The sequence below is a fragment of the Alexandromys fortis genome, unplaced genomic scaffold (assembly GCF_014885135.2).
Source record: "Alexandromys fortis isolate MF-2015 unplaced genomic scaffold, M_Fortis_MF-2015_v1.1 scaffold_26, whole genome shotgun sequence".
Taxonomy (NCBI): domain Eukaryota; kingdom Metazoa; phylum Chordata; class Mammalia; order Rodentia; family Cricetidae; genus Alexandromys; species Alexandromys fortis.
The window spans coordinates 8,917,370-8,939,833 of record NW_026067894.1 but is presented as its reverse complement, the minus strand read 5'-3'; the positions used below and the strand labels follow the sequence as shown (position 1 = coordinate 8,939,833).

General features: G+C 45.0%; 1 protein-coding gene and 1 non-coding gene across 2 annotated transcripts; both read right to left on the bottom strand.

The window, feature by feature from the left end:
- Window positions 1-689: 689 nt before the first annotated feature.
- Window positions 690-22,359, bottom strand: Ppp1r8 (protein phosphatase 1 regulatory subunit 8). The gene is made up of 7 exons (XM_050150410.1): window positions 22,206-22,359; window positions 20,036-20,096; window positions 12,065-12,218; window positions 10,360-10,580; window positions 7,817-7,961; window positions 4,579-4,643; window positions 690-2,026 (listed from the first exon to the last, which is right to left on the bottom strand). Exons 1-7 carry the CDS (start codon window positions 22,259-22,261, stop codon window positions 1,673-1,675), a joined length of 1,056 nt encoding a protein of 351 aa, XP_050006367.1. The 5' UTR covers window positions 22,262-22,359; the 3' UTR covers window positions 690-1,672.
- Window positions 17,335-17,499, bottom strand: LOC126510483 (small Cajal body-specific RNA 1). The gene has a single exon (XR_007594415.1). It is a non-coding gene; the product is annotated as a small Cajal body-specific RNA 1 (non-coding RNA).
- Window positions 22,360-22,464: the final 105 nt, after the last annotated feature.

The window sequence follows — 22,464 nt, the reverse complement described above, 5'->3', positions numbered from 1 at the left end:
TCCAGGAAGCCATGTAAACCTGTGCTTGGAATTTCACAGACAACTTATCTATCTCTGAGCCCAACTCGCCTTAGGAGAGAAAGCCCCACAGCATGAAGGAAGGGCCTCAGGGGATGACTAGTTGTTAGACTCTGAAAAGTATCATGAGATGAGGACTCACCTGTACAGACTGGAGACCTCTCTGCCTTCTGCACTATGGTTTTATCTATCTCTACTCCTTCGAGGCTGCTTCTGCTGTAAGCTCAATCCTCTTAACCGGGGTTATGTTGCTGAAGTTTGAGTTGCCTAGGCAGGCCCTGAATTCATTACGCAGCCACGGATGACTCTGAGTCCCTGGTCCTACCGTCCTTGCTTCCCAATGCTGAGTTAACCTGTGTGGAATTTGGTCCCTTCCTAGAAAGCCCTGTCTCTGCAGTGGATGAGACTCCAGGACACACCAGCCTTAAGCCTTGCCCACACCCCTTGCTTGGAAGTACCTGTTCTATGTTCTGATCAAGGGCAGCAGGCACCTCTTCAACCCTGAACCCTGGGGTCTCAGTCTGGGGGTTACAATCTGTAATGAGAATTTTCACATTCTTTGGGGGCTACTTTTATTTGTGGTAATTACAGGGGCAGAGCACCAACTCCCAGGACAATAGTCATGCCCCCTGACAAGTGTCTCCCGGCAACAAGACTCAAGACCACCCAAATGACAAAAGTTACATTTAATTTACAATGTAATAAAGGTTACAGGTAAAAAGCTACACTTAAAGCAGAAAAGGCCCTATTACACAAATGTACAAATCTGTACAAAGCTCATACAATGGTTCCTACCTTGTCTCCTGTTAGCCAGGTCTAGCTTGGAGCTCTGAATAACCAGAACGCTCCACTTGGGAAGGGGGATTTCAGGGTGGAGCCTCCAAACCAAGAGCTGGGCACTGTCCTCCTGATACAAACCTGGCCCTTGCAAAGTACAGTCTTTTCCTGTTCATCGTGAGCCACCCTAACTGGTCATAGTCTTAAGAAACTGCCTCATGGCACACAAAAGTTGATGCCACAGGAGGGCAGCACAGGAACTAAATGCCAACTAGCAAGTGGAGTGTTCCGAGTGGACAAGGAAAACAGGTCAAATCCAACAATACCGTAAAAACCCATAAACCTGTGCCCATGACACTGGCCACAGACAAAGAGAACTCAATGGTCTCACTCCAGCAGGAAGGACAGAGGAGAAAGGCCTAATTACTGGACCTCAAAACCATGGACCTAAGAGAACACTTGAGTTTACACCTTGGTTTAATAAATGAAGAATGCCAACCAACCTGGGATCCATGGCAACCATTTTGCTACCTGGGACTCACAAGGGAAATGAATTTAAATGAGGCTACCTCCTCCTCCACAGCTCTGGATTCCACCTGGCCCTGTGTGCCGAAAACGGCCCTAGGTAGAGGCGGAGGGAGAGCACCAGGGCAGTCTGCTTAGGGCCCGGGGAACCTTCTCCACACTTCCGTGTTCTGACTCAGGTCTCTAACTGGTACTTCAGCCCCACCCCTAGTCTCAATATTACGAATCAGGGGCCCAGGAGACTTTCTGAAAGACGATACCGCACACACAGAAAGTTTCCTCCCTAGTTCATTAGCCCCTTTGCCAGCCTCCACCCATCCCACCCATCCCACCCGCTCCATAGCCAAAAATATCAAATCAGTAAGGAAGGTGTGGGCTTCTTGCCAGGCCAAGCCTCCTTTGCGTATTTCTTCTTCTTGGGTTCGTTTACAGCTTCAGGGTTATAGACTGCAGGGTTTGGTGTGGGGTTTATGGTCACTGCCGACGGCACAACAGGAGTCAAGTCCACATCAGGGGCAAGGTTCGGGTATGGCATGGGCAAGCCACCGATGAGTGCTGTCCCATGGATGCCATGAGGTTGGGAGCCTGTTTCATTATGTGTGGGGGGCAGGCCCCCGTATAGTCCTCCACTGAAGGCAAAGTTCTGTATGCGCCTGCTTCCTGTCTCCTCCAGGCCCAGGGAGCCAGAGCCCTCCATCCGTTTCTTCTGTGGTTTGCCATAGGAGAGGGGAAAAAACAGAAAGGAGATATGAGGTGAAGCCCTAATTTCTTTCCATTCTAGCCTTAGAAAGCTAACACTTGGGAAAAGTTCCACTTTGTAGCCCATTGTTCCTGAACTCTCTCTCAGAGTCTGATACCAGCTAAGCAATGGCTCTTTTTATGTCTTTTGAGACAAGTGTCTCTCTTACACAGTCCTGAAATTTTTTTGGGACAGGGTTTCTCTGTGTAGCTTTGGCTGTCCTAGAACTCACTCTGGAGACCAGGCTGGCCTCAAACTTGAGAGATCCACCTGCCTCTGCCTTCCAAGTGCTGAAATTAAAGGCGTGCATCACCACTACCAGCTAACAGCAATGCTTGGTTATCCAAATCAAGCTGAGAGAGAGGACACTGCTGTGTTACCAAAGCCACCTGTACCTTCAGCTCTAGGGAACCCTACACCTGCGACCTCCAAGGGTACACACCCACTAATGTGCACATTCCCACATAGAAACATACACACAACTCACAATAAAATGAGCAAATGACTACCCCCTGTTTTGGATTTTCAACAAAGGGTTTCTCTGTGTAGTCTTGGCTCTCCTGGAACTCACTTTATAAACCAAGCTGGCCTCAAACTCAAAGAGATCCACCTGCCTCTGCCTCCCACGAGCCAGGGTGTGTACTACCAGAATTGACTAGGATCATTCTTTATTTGAAGGGCAAAACCCATCCTCTCTTAGGTTGATGCTAAGTAAGAAATTAAAGTGATAATTTGCTTATTTTGGGGGCAGGGGACATAAAAAGTGCTAAGTCCATGTTGGGTGCCCAGTTCCTTTGGAAACTTATTTCTAAGATGTAGGGCAGAGGCTCACTGTTACCGTACAGCAGAGCCTGTTCACAGTCACCCAGCTAATCAGTTCTGACTCCAACTAGGGCTGGTTTACTTCCCCTCAGGCAATGTGGTCTCTGCACCAAGGAAGACACCATGTTCACTCAACTGGCACTATGTACTATATATAGCTTTGAACTTCCGGACCAAAGCAATCCTCTTGCCTCAGCCTTCTAACTAGATGGGGACAACAAGCATGCACCACCCAGTTAGGTGCCCCCTTTTTTCTTTTGTTTGTTTGCTTTGTTTTTACAAGACAGGGTTTCTCTGTGTAGCTCTGTCTTGGAACTCACTCTACACCAGGTTGGCTGCAAACTTAAGAAATCTACCTGCCTACATTTTGAGTGCTGGGATTAAAGGTGTGCACCACCACACCTGCCTGGCCTTGAGTGCCCAATTTTTAAACAGTTCAAGAGTAATCAAATTTGGGTCAAGAATGTGTGTGGTTCACTAGGGACCTAGAGCCAAGGGGAGAAGACTAGTTTTAAAGGGTTGGGGAGCACCCTATCTCAAATGAGGTGGTGGTCAAACACACACACATCTGGGTGTCAAAACTCAAACTACAAATACAACTGTTGGGATAACAGACACGCACGCGCTACACCACAGTAACACCGACAGAGGCGCCTGTTGGCTCTATATGGTGACAGAGCATAGGGAAAGACGGAGAGAGGAGCTCAGGAGAGTGTAAGGGTTACGGCATCCTGCAGAGACTCTATCACACCGCACCTCTTATGTGAAACAGTTGCCCTGTCCAGGACTCTTGCTTGTTGTACCTAAAAATGAATTTATTAAGCCAGGTAGTGGTAGCAGCACACCTTTAATCCCAGCACTCAGGAGGTAGAGGCCAGCCTGGTAAACAAAGTGAGTTCCAGGCTGCAGAGAAACCCTGTCTCGTATCCCCTCCCCACATAAAGTGCACGTGTGAATGTCTGTCACAATACACTTATGGGAGCAGAGGACACCCTGCAGGAGCCAGTCCTCTCCTACCCTGTGGACACTAGGGTTTGAACTCAGGTCAGCAGGCTCGGTGTCAAGGACCTTTATCCATGGGCTATCTTGTCAGCTGTTTTTGATAAAGAATCTAAACGGAGCCAGGCTGGTGTTGAATTTGATTATGCAGCTGAGATGACTTTGAACTTTTTATTTTATTTATTTATTTCTAAAAATATTTATTTGTTTGTTTATTATGTATACAGTATTCTGTCTCTGTGTATGCCTGCAGGCCAGGAGAGGGCACCAGACCTCATTACAGATGGTTGTGAGCCACCATGTGGTTGCTGGGAATTGAACTCAGGACCTTTGGAAGATCAGGCAATGCTCTTAACCTCTGAGCCATCTCACCAGTCCCCCAAGAAGAATTCTTTAAACCTGGAAATCTCTCATTCTTGGGGCTTTCTCTCACTTCTCTTTCTCGTTTTTCTGTGGTAATTACTAACAAAGCCAGATGTTTTAAAATTACACAGATAAACAATCATCTATATAGGACAGTCCTTCCCCCCTTTTCTCTTCCTTTCTTCTTTTTTCTTTTTTTTGGGGGGGGGGTTGTTGTAGAGCTGGGGACCAGTCAGGACTCTGCTAAGCACATGCACTACAGCAGAGTTCTATCCTGAAGGTGGTTGAGCCCAGACTACTTAGTATTTCACACACTCTCAATAGGTGTTTCCTACCTTGACCGGGACCACTGCAGTCTGCACCATGTTCCGGAAGCGACCGACAGAGGGATCCACATCCTCTGCAAAATGATGTGAGAGCAGGGTTGGAAGAAAAAAGGATTCTGTACACCAAACCATCAGCTTGTTCAAACGGGAAAATACAGCTAAGCTAATACTACGTACTAACACGTTAAGCACGTAATACTAACGTGTTAAGTCTTCCCAACACCCCATGAGGCAGGGACTGCTGAACCACCTTGAGTAGGTAAGAAACAAACCAAGGTTTGGAAGAGACAATGCACTAGGCCGGTCCGGTTGCCCGAGACGGGAGGGGCCAGGACTTGAATCCAAGCAACCAGAACCAGGCCTGTGTGATGCACTGCCTTCCCAGAAGTTCTTTTCTTTCCTTTTCTATGTATTTCTCTTTTGAGGGCAGATAAAACAGCAGACCATTTTAGTGAAAAATGTAATGACAAGTGGCCATAACCACGTATACTGCCATGTCTGTTTACCAGCAAAGAACAGGTTTAGGGGTTCCCAACTCTCACTAGAGGGTCTGAGCAGCCTGTCAAAGAAGTTCCTTTTCTTGGCTTAAGACACACCCCACTACCCTACAGAGCTTCTGGGCTCACTCAAGAGAGGTACGGAACCCACTTTCAGTCACTCTTTCAGCTTCAAGCACTGGCTACCACGCAGAGAAGAGCGTGGTACTACCCTGCCTTTGAAGAATTCATACTACCAAACCACAGGCTGCAACACATCACAGGTGTATCTCTCTGAGTTCAAGGCTGGCCTACATACACTTCCAAGCCAGCTGGGGCTACACAGTGATACCCCGTCTGAAAATGGAAAACTCTGGATTTTCAGTTTTGCATAAGCGTGGATAAGTGTGTGAGTGCATGTGTCCATGGAGTACAGAAGACAACGTCAGATCCCTGGAGCTGCAGTTACATTTCCTAGTACCTACATCAGGTAGCTCACAACCACTTTAACTCAAATTCCAGGAGATTCAATGCCCTCTTCTGGCTTCTGCATGGACACGATACACATACAGCACATCTTTGTGTGCATATATATATGTACACAAGCGTGAGAGTGCACGCACACACCAAAACCCTGCCATGATGGTATGTGAGCTAGGTAGCCTAGCTTAATCAGTTTCTAGGTTGGTGAGAACAAACTCCTTGGGGCTGGAGAGAGCCTCAGTAAGCAGGTAAGCACTATGATGCCTTGCCTAACTAACACACTGCGTGGTAAGGCTCCAAGGTGCTGATTTCTGATTTCTTTTTTCAAGCTAACCTAAAACAAGCAGCACTTTGGTTTCCGTCCCTGGTACTGAAAACTATGAGGACCCCTGAGCAAGCTTCTCAGATTGGACATCTAGTCTGCCTGAGCATTTCCTTTAACACCACTGCTCTGGGAAGGATCCACTCCATGCACTATCAACATGTACCTGCCACTGGACAGATGCCCCAGGTTCGTCACAGGTCCCCCCTCTCCTAAAGGCTTTTCATTTAAGCACCTATATTTGCATAAATGTATGTATCTCTCTGTGTGCAGAAGTGTGCGTCTATGGAAGTCTTTTCTTCTAATACAGAGGTTCTGGTGACCAAACTCAAATGCAAATGCCTTTACCTAGCAAGCTATTTTACAGACGGAGGATTTCTTTTAATTGTTTTTATGTTTTTTTTGTTTGTTTGTTTGTTTTTTTCAAAACTAGCTTTGGAGCCTGTCCTGGAACTCACTCTGTAGACCACTCTGTAGACCAGCTCACAGAGATCCGCATGCTGCCTGGTTGTCTTTCTAAACATAACCCACAGGCTCTGGTTTTGTCCTACTGGAGCTGGGCTTCCCTTTGTTCCCTTATAGCCCCAGCATCCAGAGGATTCTACAGATGACTGAGAACCAGGACTCAGGAGCTCACCCAGGACTGCACAAGGGTGACTGTCCCAACCTTCTCTTACTGCAATTCTGAATTGCACTTGATGAGTCCCAATATACCCTGAACCCAGGCTGTTCTAATTGAAGGAAAACCCCCTAAGTCACTGGTCATTCCTAGCCCCACACCCCACCATGGGCTGTCAGTGGAGCAGAGGTCCCGTTTAAATAACTGATATTTTGAATTTGAATGTAGAACCTGCACAGCATCTGAACACACTAAGCATGTGCTGCCACTCGGCACCACCCATCTATCAGTCACTTGAAATACAACAAATGCTCAAAAAATGAGCAATGACCCAACAAACCGGCAAACTTAGGAGTCTGTGGTGGTCTGAATAAAAATTGGTCCCCATAGGTCCACAGGGAGTGGCACTAGTAGGAAGTTTGGCCTCGGTGGAGTAGGTGTGTCACTAGGGGGTGGGCTCTAAAAAGCTCAAGCCTGGTCAGTGTGTCACTGCTGCCTACGGTGAAGATGTAGAACTCTCAGCTACCTCTCCAGCACCTACCATGTCTGCCTGCATTCTTGGCATGCTTCCCGCCATGGCTGTAAGGGAGGAAGCCTCTGAACTGTAAGCCAGCCCCAGTTAAATGTTTTCCTTTATAAGGGTTGCCCTGCCATGGTGTCTCTGCACAGCAGAAGATCCTACGGCAGCACCCTTCCCTACAAACTGATGCCCTCACCTTGCTGTCATCTCCACACAGCCTGCAGGGGACAGAGAGGAGTTTCTAATTTAAGTAATGGTGGTAAGATGGCACTCCAACCTTAGAGCTACCAAACCCATTCAGAACTGGAGACAAGAATGCTGCTTTGAGTGAAGGTACCAAAAGTCATACCTCACTTAAACCTTCATGTACCATGACATACTGGGTGAGTAGAGAATGAGCTTGTTTATATACTATACAGTTCATAGCTGATCCTTTAGCCCCGTCTTTTACACGGTAACTAGATAATGCCTGGATGCCCACAGTACTGCGCTAGTGAACTGCAGAGATCGTCTCACGGAGAGCACCTTCTAGCTAATTTCAGTCAGGAACATCCCCAATGGCCACAGACTGAGACCTTAACCTTTCCATCAAAAGAAACTAGGGGGCTGCTGGAGAGATGGCTCAGCAGTTAAGAGACTGGCTGGCTACTCTTTCCAAAGGACCTGGGTTCAATTCCCAATTCCCAGCACTCACATGGCTGCTCATAATTGCCCATAACTCCAATTTCAGGGAATACGACACCTTCACACAGTCACACATGCAGGCAAATCATGAATGTACATGAAATAAAATAATTACTAAAAAAGAAGTTAGGGAGCACTCTTACCTGGGTTGATGATCTCATCGTCTTCACTGAAAGTCACCCGTGAGTTCTTCCTCTTCCTCTTTGGTCTCTGAATGTCCAGATTTCCCTCCTCAATAGTGAGAGTTGAAATCCGTTTGTTGTGGGCAGTGTTGAACTCTGTCAGGTTCTAAGCCAAGGTTCACACAGGAAAGGCTAGAATTAGCACATAGGAGTTTTGCAGAGAAAATACTAAATAAAAGGTGATAAAGCATCTGGGTCTTCCACTGACCTCCCAAGGCCAGCGAGACTGCCTTCTGCCCTCAGAGGATTCACACTGTCCTAATTACAACTATTAATAGAGAACACGGAGCATCCTCACTGACCATGGGAGAGTGCCATTTAAACGGAAGGGAAAGGCTGGGATGGTACAGGGTGCCTCTGAAATGAGGTATGGTGGTTTACTTTCCTTGTTTTGAAGGAGCGCTACCATGACTTTATGCCAAGAATTAAAAGAAATTTCCCTGGGAAGAATACTAAGATTTATTTTAAAGTAAACAAACAGAGAAAAAAAGACAACTAAACCTCAGTAGCTTCTTCTTTACAATCACGCTCCTCTTCTGTGTGTGTAGGGGGTCAGGGACACAGACAGACAAGATCTATGTATTCTAGGTTGTTCTCAAACTTCAAACAATCCTCCTGCCTCACCTCTGTGTGATGAAGTGCTGAAATCACAAGAATGAGTCATCATACCTGACTTTCTTTGTTAAAATTCTTAAGGACACCGGCAGTGCATTTAATTTTTGGCATTAACATCTTGCCAGTCTTCTTCCTGCACCTGGCCTCAGCTCTACTGACAATTACCCGTCCATCTATCTCATGATTAATTTGGCCTTAGCACTGCTTCCTGCTTCTTTTCACTTCACTGGACTTACTCTAACCTGTACTGCAGCCTGAGGTATTTCAAAAATTCACGGAGGACCTAACACACTGAACTGAAAGACAGAAACATACAAGAGCCTGGAGGGGAACAGACAAGAGTGACTAGCAAGCACCAAGGCCCCTAGACATGAGGTTACTTCATAAGAAAATGACTTCTCCATTGTTATTTCCCACTGTTTTTCTTCTGGAAGCTGGGAAGCTGCTGTAATGTATTGGAACAGTAAATGTACAGGGCCGGTTAAAACTGTATTTGTACCAGGCAGTGGTGGCACACACCTTTAATCCCAACACTTGGGAGACAGAGACAGGCGGATCTCTGTGAGTTCGAGACCAGCCTGGTCTATAAGAGCTAGTCCAGGACAGACTCCAAAGTCTGTCTCGAAACCCTGTCTCAAAAAAACAAAACCAACCAAACAAAAAACCCCATGTGAACAGACAAACCACAACACTATAGTAACAGACACATGAAATCACAAATTCCTGGGGTCAGTCTCTTGAAAACAGGCTGGAGATACAGATGGTTGTAGAGTGCTTAGCATGCACCCGGCCCTGAGCTTAATCCCCAGCACCAAAATAAAGTGAAAGATTGAAAAAAGAAAATTTTTATCACCTTGAAATTAAATTTTATAAAATGCTTGGCCATATAGGTATCCTTAACTATAAAAACAAAAATAGCCTTGTCTTTAATTTTTTTTAAATTTATTTTATTGTTTATCTTTATTTTATGTATGTGGATGTTTTACCTGTATGCATGTCTATGCACCACATGCATGCCCACAACTCTGCAACTGGAGTTACAGATGTTGTTAGACACCATGTGGGTGCTGAGAATCAACCAGGATCCTCTGGAACAATAAACAGCCTGTGAACTTAACCACTGAGCCATCTCTCCAGTCCAAAAGCAATCTAGTTCTTAAAGATTCCTGAGCTGTCTGGTCAGTACGAAAAGGGCCAAATGAACGCAAGTGTTGGCTTTGCTAAGTTAGTGTTGTTCAACAGAACTTTTTGTGATGACAGAGATTATAGTCTTCCATGTGTATACATGTATACAAGGTGTGTTTGTGTGTACATTCAAGGACTTCCCACGGATAGAAAAACATGCAGATTCTCAGGGGTCTACGCAGGCTCCCACAAACTTTCTATCAACTCTAGATCATACTTAATGAGACCCTTCAACTTTGTATAAAGTTATGTTGTTTACAGACTCATGACAGAGTTGACTGAATTCTAACCATGTTACCCAAGGTATGTTAAGACAGAATACATGAAATGTGGTTAGCGACTACTGCACTGGACAATGTAGCTCTATGCAGGCATAAGAACAGAGAAAACAGGGGCTGCAGTTATAGCTAAGCAATTAAGAGCACTGTCCACTCTTCCAGAAGACCTGTGTTGGATTCCTAGCACTCACATGGTAGCTCACATGGTAGCTCTGTAATTCCAGTTTCCTTGGGAGCCAACTCTATATTCTGAACTCAGTGGTATGCACACATGTGCAGGGAACCTGGTCACAGCGGGCCAAAAGCACTGTCAAGGGCTCACGACCACACTGAAAGAACCTCCTGCTACTGTCATTCTGAATTAGGAAGAATGGCTACACACTGCAAAAACAAGGGTCCCAAAGACAAAAAATAACAAGGAATTACATCAAGCTCGGTCTCCTCTTCTGGAAGTCCCAGCAAGCCCTTGAGTTCATCATCCTCTCCACCCATCTTCTCGTCTCCTTTAACAGCGGATGGCAACGTCTGAGGCTTCTCTCGCAGAGTGTACGCCCTTGTGGATGCACCAAATGAGACCGTGGAGTCAATGGGAATCTGTTGAGGCTTGTGAGGTTCCAACCGAATGTGACCCAAGAAAGTGCCATGAGCTGGGAATAACCACATCAGAAACGTAAGGAGAGAAGGAAAATGCAGCTAGTGTTCTTGAAGGAAAGCATCATCTTTGACTTTCTTAGGAAGTCAGCCCACCACTGACCTACTACCCGGGTCCTTGTTTTTTTTTAAATTATTTCTTTTTATTTTATATGTGTTGGTGATTTGCCTGTGTGTATGTCTATGTGAGGGTGTTCTGTCCCCTGGAACTAGAGTTACAGACACTTGGTAGCTGCCACGTGGTTGCTGGGAATTGAATCCACATCCTCTTGAAGAACAGCCAGGGCTCTTAACTGCTGAGCCATCTCTCCAGCCCCCAGCCCTTGGTTTTTGAGACAGGGTCTCACTATGTAGCTAGGGCTAGGTTTCAACTTTACTATGTAGTCAGTTTGGACTCAAGTGAATTATGTCAACCAAACTGACTTTGAATTCATAATTCTCCTGCCTCATCGAGTGCTGGGAACATAGACATGTGCCACTATGACTGCAGAAAGAAAACCTTTTCAAGATGAAGAAGTCATTGGGTTCACTCCACCCTGTCCTGGGTTAGGAAGCTCTGCCTCTCTTCAGTGGATCTCTCGCACACCTTTAAATCTGTTCATCTTCACAATGAACGCCACTGCCTGGTCTCTGATGCCAGAAAGGCTGGCTCCATTCTGGGTCCAACCTAGCAGAAGCCATGCTCAAGGCATGAGGCAAGCACTGATGTGATCTGCTCTCTCTGGCTACAACTCTAAGAACATGAAAACTGGTGGCATCGTGAGCTTTCCCCCAGCACAGGAGAGGAGCCAAATCCTACCAGAGTCTGAATTTTTCCATGGCAGCACTCTACATGCTATGAAATGGAAAGAAAAGATAAGTACTTCTAAGACAAAGCTCATGGAGTCCTTATGTAAGGAGACTGGGGAGATGTTTGTCTGTGGGTGCTCGGGTGGGTAGGAGGGTCAATCTGATGAGCAGAGAAGTACAACTTTGCACATTTTATTCTATTTATCATGGCAAACAAGCAGACTTTAGCAGTCTACACCATCCAGTCTCAACTGCATCTCTGTAGACTATTTAAAGCAAAGCTTAAAATCTTATTAATTACAGTGTAATTATGAAATTAAAATTGTTTTAATTCAGTTAAAGCAAAGTATACCTGGGATAAAGAACCTATTGTAAATAATAAAGGTTGCTCAAAACAAGTATTTTGTAAACATCCTACACTGCTGCATACCAGTGACACTATTCATGATTTCAGCTTCAGCTGATCAGAATTCACCAGTCTCACAAGCACTTCAACATCAGCACTCTGAGTTCCTTCATGCCATTTTTATTTTCTCCACTATCTTTTCTCCTCAGTCAATGATTTAAAAAAAAAAAAAATAAGAGAATCTCAGAAATAAAGAAGAACCGGATTAAAAAAAAAGTTTCCCAGCCCAAGACCTGGAACAGCATTTCAGTCCCCACAGGGAGTGGGGAAGGGGCGAGCACTTACTGCTGTTGAGATCTATCAAGAAAACTCTCTTCAGGTGCTTGTGGTAAACCAGGGCCGCGTGGACTCGAGAGCAAGACTGGTGATCGATGGTGAAGTCACACAAATCGGGGTTTCTCCCAAATAAGTAATACTTCTTCTCATCAATAATCAGTTTCTAAATAAATATGAAATTGCATTATTACTTCAGTCTTACTGCAACTAAGTTTAGCAGAAACTTCCAAACATCTAAGTGAAGGGTCTTGAATAGGTAAAACTTCCAGCAGTTGAGAAAAGCATCTCCCATTGTTAAGTCTAGGGTCTCATGAGATCAGTGCAGGGGCTTTCCCATGCAAGCTTCTGACTATCATAAGATCCAAACTGGGAACATCTTCCACAGGCACACTAGCTCCAAACTGGCCAGCATGCATTCTTCTCTCACTTTTAGCTAATATAAAAACATACTGACTAGGCAGTGGTGGCACACGCCTTTAATCCCATCATTTGGGAGGCAGAGGCAGTAAGATTGAGGCTAGTCTGATCTACAAAGAGTTTCGGACAGCTAGGGCAGTTACAGAGAGATTCTCTGTCTTGAAAAACAAACCAAAACAACCCAAAATAAAACACCCAAAGGTTCAGTGGTTAAGAGTACTGGTTATTCTTCCAGAGAATCTGGGTTCAATTCTCAGCACCCACATGGCAGCCTACAACTGCCTTTAACTCCAGGGGATCCCACATCTTCACAAAGACACTTGCAGGCAAAAGACCATTGTACAAAAAATAAAAATAAGTAAGTCATTAAAAAAAAACCCAACCAGAAAACATATTCCATTAGTTCATTCTGGTCCCTGGGGACATTATTCACCCACTCCATGATTGCCACTGAAATTCCAAACTATAGGCTTCTTCCCCAAGGTAAGGGACTCATTCAAGTTCAGCAAAAATGTCTTCAGGGCAGGACTGCCAGCTGAAGAATAGGGATCTGGGCTTTTGAGCAGCAAAAATAAATGTCTTTACCTATTTCTAAATACTTCTTTCAAGTCAGTGGCACAAACTTACCTCAAGAATGTTCTATGAGCCAGGAGGTGGTGGCACATGCCATTAATCCCAGTACTCAAGAGGCAGAGGCAGGTGGATCTCTGTGAGTTCAACGCCAGCCTGATCAACTGAGTGAGTTCCAGTACAGGTAAAGCTATAGAAAAAGCCTGTCTCGAACCCTCCACCCCTATGCTTTCCGTACAAGCCCACCTCTATGTACTCAAAGCAGTTTACTAGGCTAAGACTTTTTGACAGAGGATTACATTTCATCTTGCCAAACACAATTCTCCACAGTATAGAAGTGGTATGGAAAAAAAAAAAAAAACTGTTCTTAATTCTATTAGATGTAAGTGGCCTCTCCCTGTGAGATAAGAATTCTTGTATCCATTTTCTTTTTCAAATGTAACTCTGGGGACTGAAGAGATGGCTCAGTGATTAAGAGTAGTGACCGCTCTTCCAGAGGTAATGTGGGATTTCCTTCTGTATGCTGTGATTACCATTAATGAATAAAGAAACTGCTTTGGACCTATAGCAGGGCAGAACTTAGCTAGGTGGGGAAAACTAAGCTGAATGCTGGGAGAAATAAGGGTGGAGTCAGAGAAGCCCCCCACCCCCACCCCACAGACAGACGCTGGGAACTTTACCCAGTAAGCCACAGCCACATGGCAATATACAGATGAATAGAAATGGGTTAAATTAATATAAGAGTTAGTCAATAAGAAGCTACAGCTAACTGGCCAAACAGTGATTTAATTAATACAGTTTCTGTGTGATTATTTCGGGTCTAGGCTAGCTGGGTGGCCAGGAACCAACCAGCAACCTTTCTTCAATACAGAGGACCTAGGTTCAATTCCCAGCAACCACATGGCAGCTCACAGCTGGCTCTAACTTGAGTACCAGAGGACCCAACACCCTCACAAAGACATACATGCAGTCAAAACACTAATGCTCATAAAATAAAAATAAGTCTCTATATAGACTAGGCTAGCCTCAGACTCAGATCTCCTTGCCTTTATCTCCTAAGAATTGGGATTAAAGGTTTAAGACACCATATGTTGCTAAAACAAGAATTTTACTAAGGGCCAAAGTGATAGCTGAATGCCTTTAACACCAGCACTCAGGAGGCAGACAGGGGAGATCTCAAGAGTTGGAGGCCAGCCTGGATTATATAGTAAGCTCCAATACAGCCAAGGTCATTATATAGTAAAACCCTGTTTCAAAGGAGTAGAAATAAATAGGGTTGAAAAGATGACACGGGGGTTGAGAACACTGGCTGCTTTTACAGAGGACCAGATTTGGATGCCCAGAACCCACATGATGGCTCCTAACTCTAACTCCACTTCCAGGGAACGTGACTTCTGACCTCCACAGGCATCAGGCATGCACACAGCGCACATAAATGTAGGCAAAATACTCACATACATACAGCACAAATACCTTTTCCCTTATAAACAGATAGTTTGATCAGTAAATGAGTCAGAAGGGCAGAAAAAGGAAGTGCATCCTCTGAGCTGAATCACGCGCTACGGAAAGCTCAACTACTGTTGCAACTACGGTCTCAGGATGAAGGACACGGGAATTACTATTGATGCATTCTTATTTCTAGCCTGACACTAGTGGTCTAGTAATCTAGAATGAGTACTGGATGACCATCATTTAATATGCTGTCTTTTTCATTTAAATACAAGGTCTCATTACGTTCTGGAGCATTCCACCCTATATTCCTAAAATCTCCGAGATGCCAGGAATGGTAAAACCTATTACCTTAAAACTTCAAGCCAGGCAATGTGGGGTACACTTTTAATCCCAGCACCTGGGAGGCAGAGACAGGGATCCCCAAGTATGAGGCCAGCCTGGTCTACAGAGTTAGTTCCAGGTTAGTCAGGGCCACACAGAGAAATCCTGTATCAGAAAACAAAATTCAGAATAATCTTGGGCTGGAGAGATGGCTCAGAGGTTAAGAGCATTGCCTGTTCTTCCAAAGGTCCTGAATTCAATTCCCGGCAACCACATGGTGGCTCACAACCATCTGTAATGAGGTCTGGTGCCCTCTTCTGGCCTGCAGACATACACACAGAATATTGTATACATAATAAATAAATATATTTAAAAAAATTTCAGAATGATCTTGAACTTCTGACCCTCCTGCATCTACCTCCTAGGTGCTAAGATTACATACATATACCACAAACCCATTTAAATTTGAGCATTTAAAAATGCCAGCCATGTGGTAAATGCCTTCACTTCTAGGTAGAGGCAAGTCTCTGCGAGTTTCAGGCCAGAGCTACATAGTGGGACCCACCCTAAAAAAAGGTTATTTTTACTTTATGAGTTTGTGTGCAACATATGTCATGTGTGCAGGTGGAAGCCAGAAGAGGGCATTCATCCCTTAGATACAGATTTATAGGTGGTTGCAAGCTGCCCAACCTTAATATAAGTCATTGAACTCAAGTCCTTTGAAATGACAGAGATTCTCAATGGCTTGAGCCATCTCTCCAGATCCCAGTTTGAGCATTTAAAACCTAACCTCTACATTATATAATTTCCTTAATCCATTAGTATTAAAGTATAAACCAGCTATGAATGTTTTAAAGAGTAAATAAAGCTGGGAGGAAGGCAGAGGCAGGCAGATCCTTGTGAGTTAGAGGCCAAGCCTGGTCTACAGAATGAGTTCCAGGACAGCTAGGGCTACACAGATAAACCCTGTCTCAAAAATTTTCTTTTTCTTTAACCAGTTACTCAGTTTTTCCCAAGCTTAGCTTATGATTCAGTCAATTCAAGCTTGGATCTGTGGGTCACCTCTGGACAACTCCACCCAGCAGTGCCCACATGCTGCTGCTACTATGGGGCTCCAGATTTGGTAATGGCCAGCCTGACAATCAGTCACCCCACTGCTGCATTCTAAAACACAGATTAAAGTGCGTTGTGATCGTGTATACCTGTAACCCCAGTGGAGCATGATTAATAAAAACCCCGAGACAGAAATATTGGGGTTCAACCCAAAGGTCAGAAAAGCAAAACAGCCAGCCCCTGGCTCTTACCTTTACTTCAGTCCAAAAATGGCGATCCTGCCTCCAGGAATCTCAGAATGAGACTGTGAGAGCTGTCTCCTCCCATCCTCTCTAGTGCTGGGATTAAAGGCTTGCACCACTACCACAGGGTTTCTTTTTTTTTTTCTTTCTTTTTTTTTTTTTTAGTTTTTTGACACAGGGTTTCTCTGTGGTTTTGGAGCCTGTCCTGGAACTAGCTCTTGTAGACCAGGCTGGCCTCGAAATCACAGAGATTCACCTGCCTCTGCCTCCCAAGTGCTGGGATTAAAGGCGCTCGCCACCACCGCCCGGCTACCACAGGGTTTCTATGGCATGTTAGTATGGCTACTGGGATTAAAGGTGTGTGCTACCATTGCCTGGTCTGTAAGGCTGATCAGTGCAGCTGTTTTATTCTCTGAATTTCAGGCAAGCTTTATTTATTAAAATACAAATGAAACATCACTACATCCCAGCCTTAAGGAAGTAGAGGCAGGAGGATCACAATAGATCAAAGGCCAGCCTGGTCTACATAGTGAGTTCCAGGAAAAGTCATGGGGTAGCTCCTGGGACTTTGACTCAAAACCACACACACGCTGCCCCCTCCAGAATAAAAAAGTTACTATTAAGACAATGGAAGCCTTGTATAGTGGCTCCTGCCTAAACTCCCTGCGCTTTGGAGGCTGAGACAGGAGGACTACTATAGATTCAAGGTCTGCCTGGGCTACATAGTAAGTTCTAGAACTGCCTAAAAGACTATCTCAAAATGGTGATTGGGGAATACACTCATTATTCAGAGGCAGAGGCAGAGCTCTGTGAGTGTGAGGCTAGCCTGATCTACATAGTGAGTTACAAGCTGTAATGGAGAGTTCTGAAACATTAACACCGTCTTCTAAGGTAGCATTTATGAAGGTTGAATCTCACTGTATTTCTCACTCATATTTTTATGTATCAAGATTGTGTCCTCACTAACTTGTCTGCTAATAAACCAGTGTTCACAGTGGGTTACAAGCAATGATTCTAGGCTGCAAAAGACATTAGAGATTGAGTTGGGGGGGTTTCTCATATTACAGGCACACATTCACAATCAATAGCATACCAACCACAGAAATGTTAAAAGGGAATATTAATGAAAAACACTTCTTATAACTAAGAAAGTATGTTAAAAAGTGACTCAATCATGCAATGCTCTTGCTGTAATTTTTGGCTAGCTATGGCTGACCACTATCCAGATGTGCCTCTGAGTTATAACTCAGAGTGTGTCTTTACACACTGGGCCTAAAAGACTCATGGCTTTTGCTTTAATATTGCACTTCTTCAACCCAACTACCACGATATATCACAAGCCTTGAAACAAGACTAGGATATAGATAGCTCGGTTAGTATCAAGTGCTGATCAAATCTAAATCCTTAAAATAAATACACCTAGGCTAAGGGGTACAGCTGAGCAGCAGAACACTGCCCAGAATGCACGAGGCCCTTGTCTAATCACTAACTAGCCTGGGAAAATACACACAGACACAGACACACACACACACACACACACACACATCTCAGGCCTATTCTTTTAATTGCTATATATGGATTATAATTTCACAATAGTGTGCAACTCAGCACATGTAGAACTGAAAGATAAGAACAATACCAGCAGATGGAGACCAATAATCATAGGGTGTTGAATAAGGTAAAGGCCCTTTGAAAGACTTAATTTATTATGTAGATCGTGTTCTGCCTGCATGTATGTCTGCATGAATTGGGCACCATATCTAACTATAAATGGTCGTGAGCCACCGTGTAGGTGCTGGGAATTGAACTCAGGACTTCTGGAAGAACCTCTGATGGTTAACTTCTGAACCATCTCTCCAGTCCCTTGCATGCTTATTTTTATTGCAAACTACAGATTTACTGAGTTTTAGTAACAAAATAAATCTTATCTTTTAATTTATTATTATTATTATTTCTCTGTTTCTGTGTATACTGGAGGAAACAGGCAGTGTAGGAGGTCAGAGGATAACTTTGTGTAGTTGGTTCTTTTCTTCCACATTTAGATGAGTTCCAGGGATCCAACTCAAGCTGTTGGGCTTGTATAGCAAGCCTTTTACATGTTGAGACAGCTCTCCAGCACACAAATCAGATTTCTGTCTTCAAATTTCACATTAGTCTACATAGCAACAAAAATTTTTCCTATGGAACCACCTGGAGTAAAAGAGGTTTCCAGATACTTTTAATTAAACTAGTTCCTAGAATATCCATTTGAGATGCCCCCTTCCATGAAAGATCTTTTCCATAAAAGAACTCAAAGGGGCTGTAGGAGACAGGCCATTTCTCCTGCTATGCCACCCCACCCCACTCCTAAGACTCCTCACTTTTCAAGCTAGCATCTGTATGTTTATTATATACACCAAGAAAAAAAGAATTACATTTAGAGCTGGGCAGTGGTGGCACACGCCTTTAATCACAGCACTCGGGAGGCAGAGGCAGGCGGATCTCTGTGAGTTCGAGCCAACCTGGTCTACGAGAGCTAGTTCCAGGACAGGCTCCAAAGCTACAGAGAAACCCTGCCTGGGGAGGGGGGGGGGATTACTTTTATTAACAGAGCTTTGAAACTAATGTCTAGTTATGAAACCAGTGGACTTACCTCTTTCTTGGTACATAACTATATATGTTAACACAAATAAGCCTGATATGATGACTCACACGATCCCAGCACTTGGGAGACTGGGGTAGGACTGACTACCTAAGACTCTGAAACCGGCCAGGGTACACAGTGAGTTCCAGGCCACTATGGGCTATAGGAGTGGAACTTTATCTCAAATACAGAAGAATAACATCCCAGTCCTTGAGAAGCAGAGGCAGGCGGATCTCTGTAAGTTCCAGGTCAACCAGTGCTACATAGCGAGGTCTTGTCTCAACACCAATCAAACAACAAAACCCTAATACAACCTAACAGCTAATCATTGCACTTCAGAGTTTGGTGTGATAGAGACTCTAAAAACCTGTGCAGAAGCTGTAATTCCAACAAAAATTTCCTTTATAGTATTTAACTATAATTTTATTTATGTGTCTGTGTGTCTGTGTGTGTGTGTGTGTGTGTGTGTAGAGAAAGAGAGAGAGAGAGATTGATTCTGTCTCTCTTGTTTTTTCTCAGTCAGGGACCCAATGTATAGTCCTTCAACTCCCAGAGACCTGCTTCTTTTGCCTCCCGAGTGCTGAGATTAAAGGTGTCTGCCAGCATACTTTGTTTCTACCCTTAGTTTTAAACGAACAGATTTCAGTTCCATTTCGTTTTCTTTTTTGACAAGTGCCCTACCTAACCATACCATCCCAAAGGAACTAACCCTTAATCTCATAGAAGCAGCTTCAATTTTAAACTCAATTTATATCATAAATTTCCTCAGTTATTGTAAACTATGTATCCCAGTTTGTCTGGGCCCTGCAGGCCCATGACCTGTTAAAAGCTATCTCCATTTGCAAGGTGAGAGAAATAATGAAACACTGAGTGTCGTGGGAGAGGAGAGTGTTGAGTGCTGCAGACGGAATCTAAAAAGGTTGTTCAAACGTTAGACAGCCACTCTATCACATACACACCCCCAGTCCCATGAGCTTTCAACAGGGGACCAAAGAACAACCCCCCCCCCCCAAAAAAAAAAAAGCAAGCAAACAAACAAACCAAGCTGGTGTGGTGGCACGCACTTAATCATAGCACTGGGTGGCAGGGACAGGCAAATCTCTGTGAGTTCAAGGCCAGCCTGGTCTACATAGGGAGCTCCAGGACAGCCAGGACTACAGAAAGACCCTGTCTTAAAACAAACAAAAATCCTTAAAAAACAAAAACAAAGAAGAAAATAGCATTGCTGAAAACAAGCAAAGGAGAAGGGTGGGAAAGTGAGTCACTGGTGAAAACCTCTAGAACGGGGGTGTATTTCAATACCTCGATTAGCTTGTCTCCTTTCACTACATCCAGATGCAAGCCAGGTGGGGGCTTGCCTGCCCTGGAAGAGAAGAGGAAAAAGAAGCATTTTTCAGGATGAGTCCATAAATGCCTTTTACTGTCCCTACCCCATTCAACATCGTGGCTTTCCTGCCAGCCTATAATTAGCTCGTGTTCGAACAGAAGTGTCACGTACTTCACTGTGAGATCTTCTTTCTACCTTTGACACTTTCTTCCCAAGTGATTCAATTGTTCCAGAGGAGATTTTGGTGGATCTGAATTTAGAGCAGACCCCCCCCCCCCCAAAAAAAAAAACCCCGCTGCATTTTAACACTGGCTATGTATGCACTTCAGAGAGAAAGCAGCTCAGGGTATAAGTATGTCTCTTCACCTAGAGAGGGTTCTTCTTTTTGCTTTTTTTTTTGAGGCAGGGTCTCATATATCCCAGGCTAGCCTCAAACCCTAGTGGGTTTGTAGCTGAGAATGACCTTGAACATCTGAGCCTCCTACCTTCACCTTCTCTGTGCTGGGATTAGGGCATACACCACTATGCCTGGTTTAACCTGGGGTTTTACTCTAATGAAGACAGAATACACCAGGTGTTTTGCTGGGCACAGAAGCACACATCTGAATTCCCATCAGGAGGATCACTAAGTTCAAGGCCATCCTAGTTTATATAGCAAGTTCCAGACCAGCCAGGATCTTGCCCCCAAATAAACAAATATTAAACCAACCAAACAATAACAAAAATTAGTTTGGGGACTGATCGATATTAGTCTCACCACAAAACTAAGCAGAATCTATTGCCCCATGAACTCTTGAGACCAAATCAGATGTGTAATTGGGGAACTAGGGCAAATCAAACTCATGCCCCCTAAATCAAGTATCTTGAACAGGTCTTTCTACAAAAACACAACCGAACTTTTCTCTATACTTCGCTTTATTATCCAAAGGGGATGTGTGCATGTCAAGTCACCTGACAATTAATGACAGGTGATCTCAAAGAGTCTCTTTATATTTGGCTGGCCCAAATTTGAAATCAGTGCAGCCAGGGACCGGTGTGGATAAAGAATTTGTAGGCTGAAGCAAATGGATATGTTTTTTTTTTTTTTTTTTTAAGGCTTAAAGAAATCCAGAAAACAGCCAAACATTCATTTGCTTCCAGGGCCCTTACATTTGCACAGAAGAAACATACCGTGTCTGTCTAATTGAAGATTCCACAGTCATCTCACGGTTCTGCTCCAACATTTTATGGCACTAGCTGAAAGGGCAGTGCTTTGGACAAAAGCCCATTTTGTTCGAGAAACAGGTTACAATGAACATTAAAGCCAAAATGTATTTTCTGGATATCCTATGATGTACGTGACTCGGGCCTAGGAGCTGAGAAGGACGCGTGGGTTTTGCCCTTGAAGGTCTCAATGTAACAGAAGACCGACAAGTAACATGTTAACAACCGCGAGGAGCCGCAACAGCAGAAAGGGCTCTAACTCGGGGGGCATCCTCATGCAAAGCAATGCGTATTTATCCATCCTGCACCCTACTCAAAGCTTAAACAACCTTACTACTCCTATGTACTTCCCGAGGGATGAAAAGGATGTATTCCAGCAACTCCTGGTGTCTTTTGTACCGACCTTCGTGCTGGTCTGGTCACCGAGAACAAGGGGCTAGTTCCGCGCCATCCCTGCCCTCGGGGAGCTCCCAGTCCGCGGGAGGAGGGTCAGCACCGCCTTGAGGATGCAGCAGCCACGGAGGGATGCAGCATCAGGTCGGGCCCGGCTAGGGAAGCCTGCTCGTGCGCGCCCGGGACGTTCACCACGGGGCCCAGGTATGATGCTCCGGGAGAGCACCAGGCTCTCAATGAGTTGGGGCAAGTTAGGAGCCAAGGCCTGAAGCACCTCGGAGAGCGGCTGATCTCCCAAGGGCTGCCTCAAGTGAATGCCTTCGAGCCCCCCAACCTCGGGCTTCTTCGGAGCCTGGGCCCCGGTTCCTCCACACGTCGCCCGGCCCCTCGCAGCGGACAGTTTTCCCTCAATCATTCCAGGCTCCTTTGGAGCCGTTCGTTTCGTCTCAGAAAAAAAAAAGAAACAAACAAACAAAAAAACCCAGCCTCCCTTCCTGCCCCGGTTAGCCCACGCCAGGCCGCTCCAGCCCCAGCAGCCCCGACACTCACCAAGTCGGGCAGTCGAACAGTGGGAGGCTGGAGCCGGAGTTCGCGGCTGCCGCCATCTTGCGTCTCCCCCTCCCATTTGGCGGGCCCGAAGCACGCCGGGAAACTGGGAGGCCGAAAGGGAAGAGGCGGCCTCCCAGCAGCCTGTGCGCACGCACGCACGCACTCACGCACAACGCAAGCGCGCTCTCGGGGGCGCCTCTGGTGGTGATTTTTATTTTGAAGTGTGCGCCCTGTGCTGGGTTCTCTTTGGTCTCTGGGT

Excerpts from the sequence above, each read along its gene's own strand:
- Ppp1r8 (XM_050150410.1), bottom strand. The coding sequence starts at position 22,261 with ATGGCGGCAGCCGCGAACTCCGGCTCCAGCCTCCCACTGTTCGACTGC. Across the intron at positions 12,219-20,035 it reads AAGGAGACAAGCTAATCGAG|AAACTGATTATTGATGAGAA; the intron begins GTATTGAAATAC and ends ATATTTATTTAG. Across the intron at positions 2,027-4,578 it reads CTGCAGTGGTCCCGGTCAAG|AAGAAACGGATGGAGGGCTC; the intron begins GTAGGAAACACC and ends GGCAAACCACAG.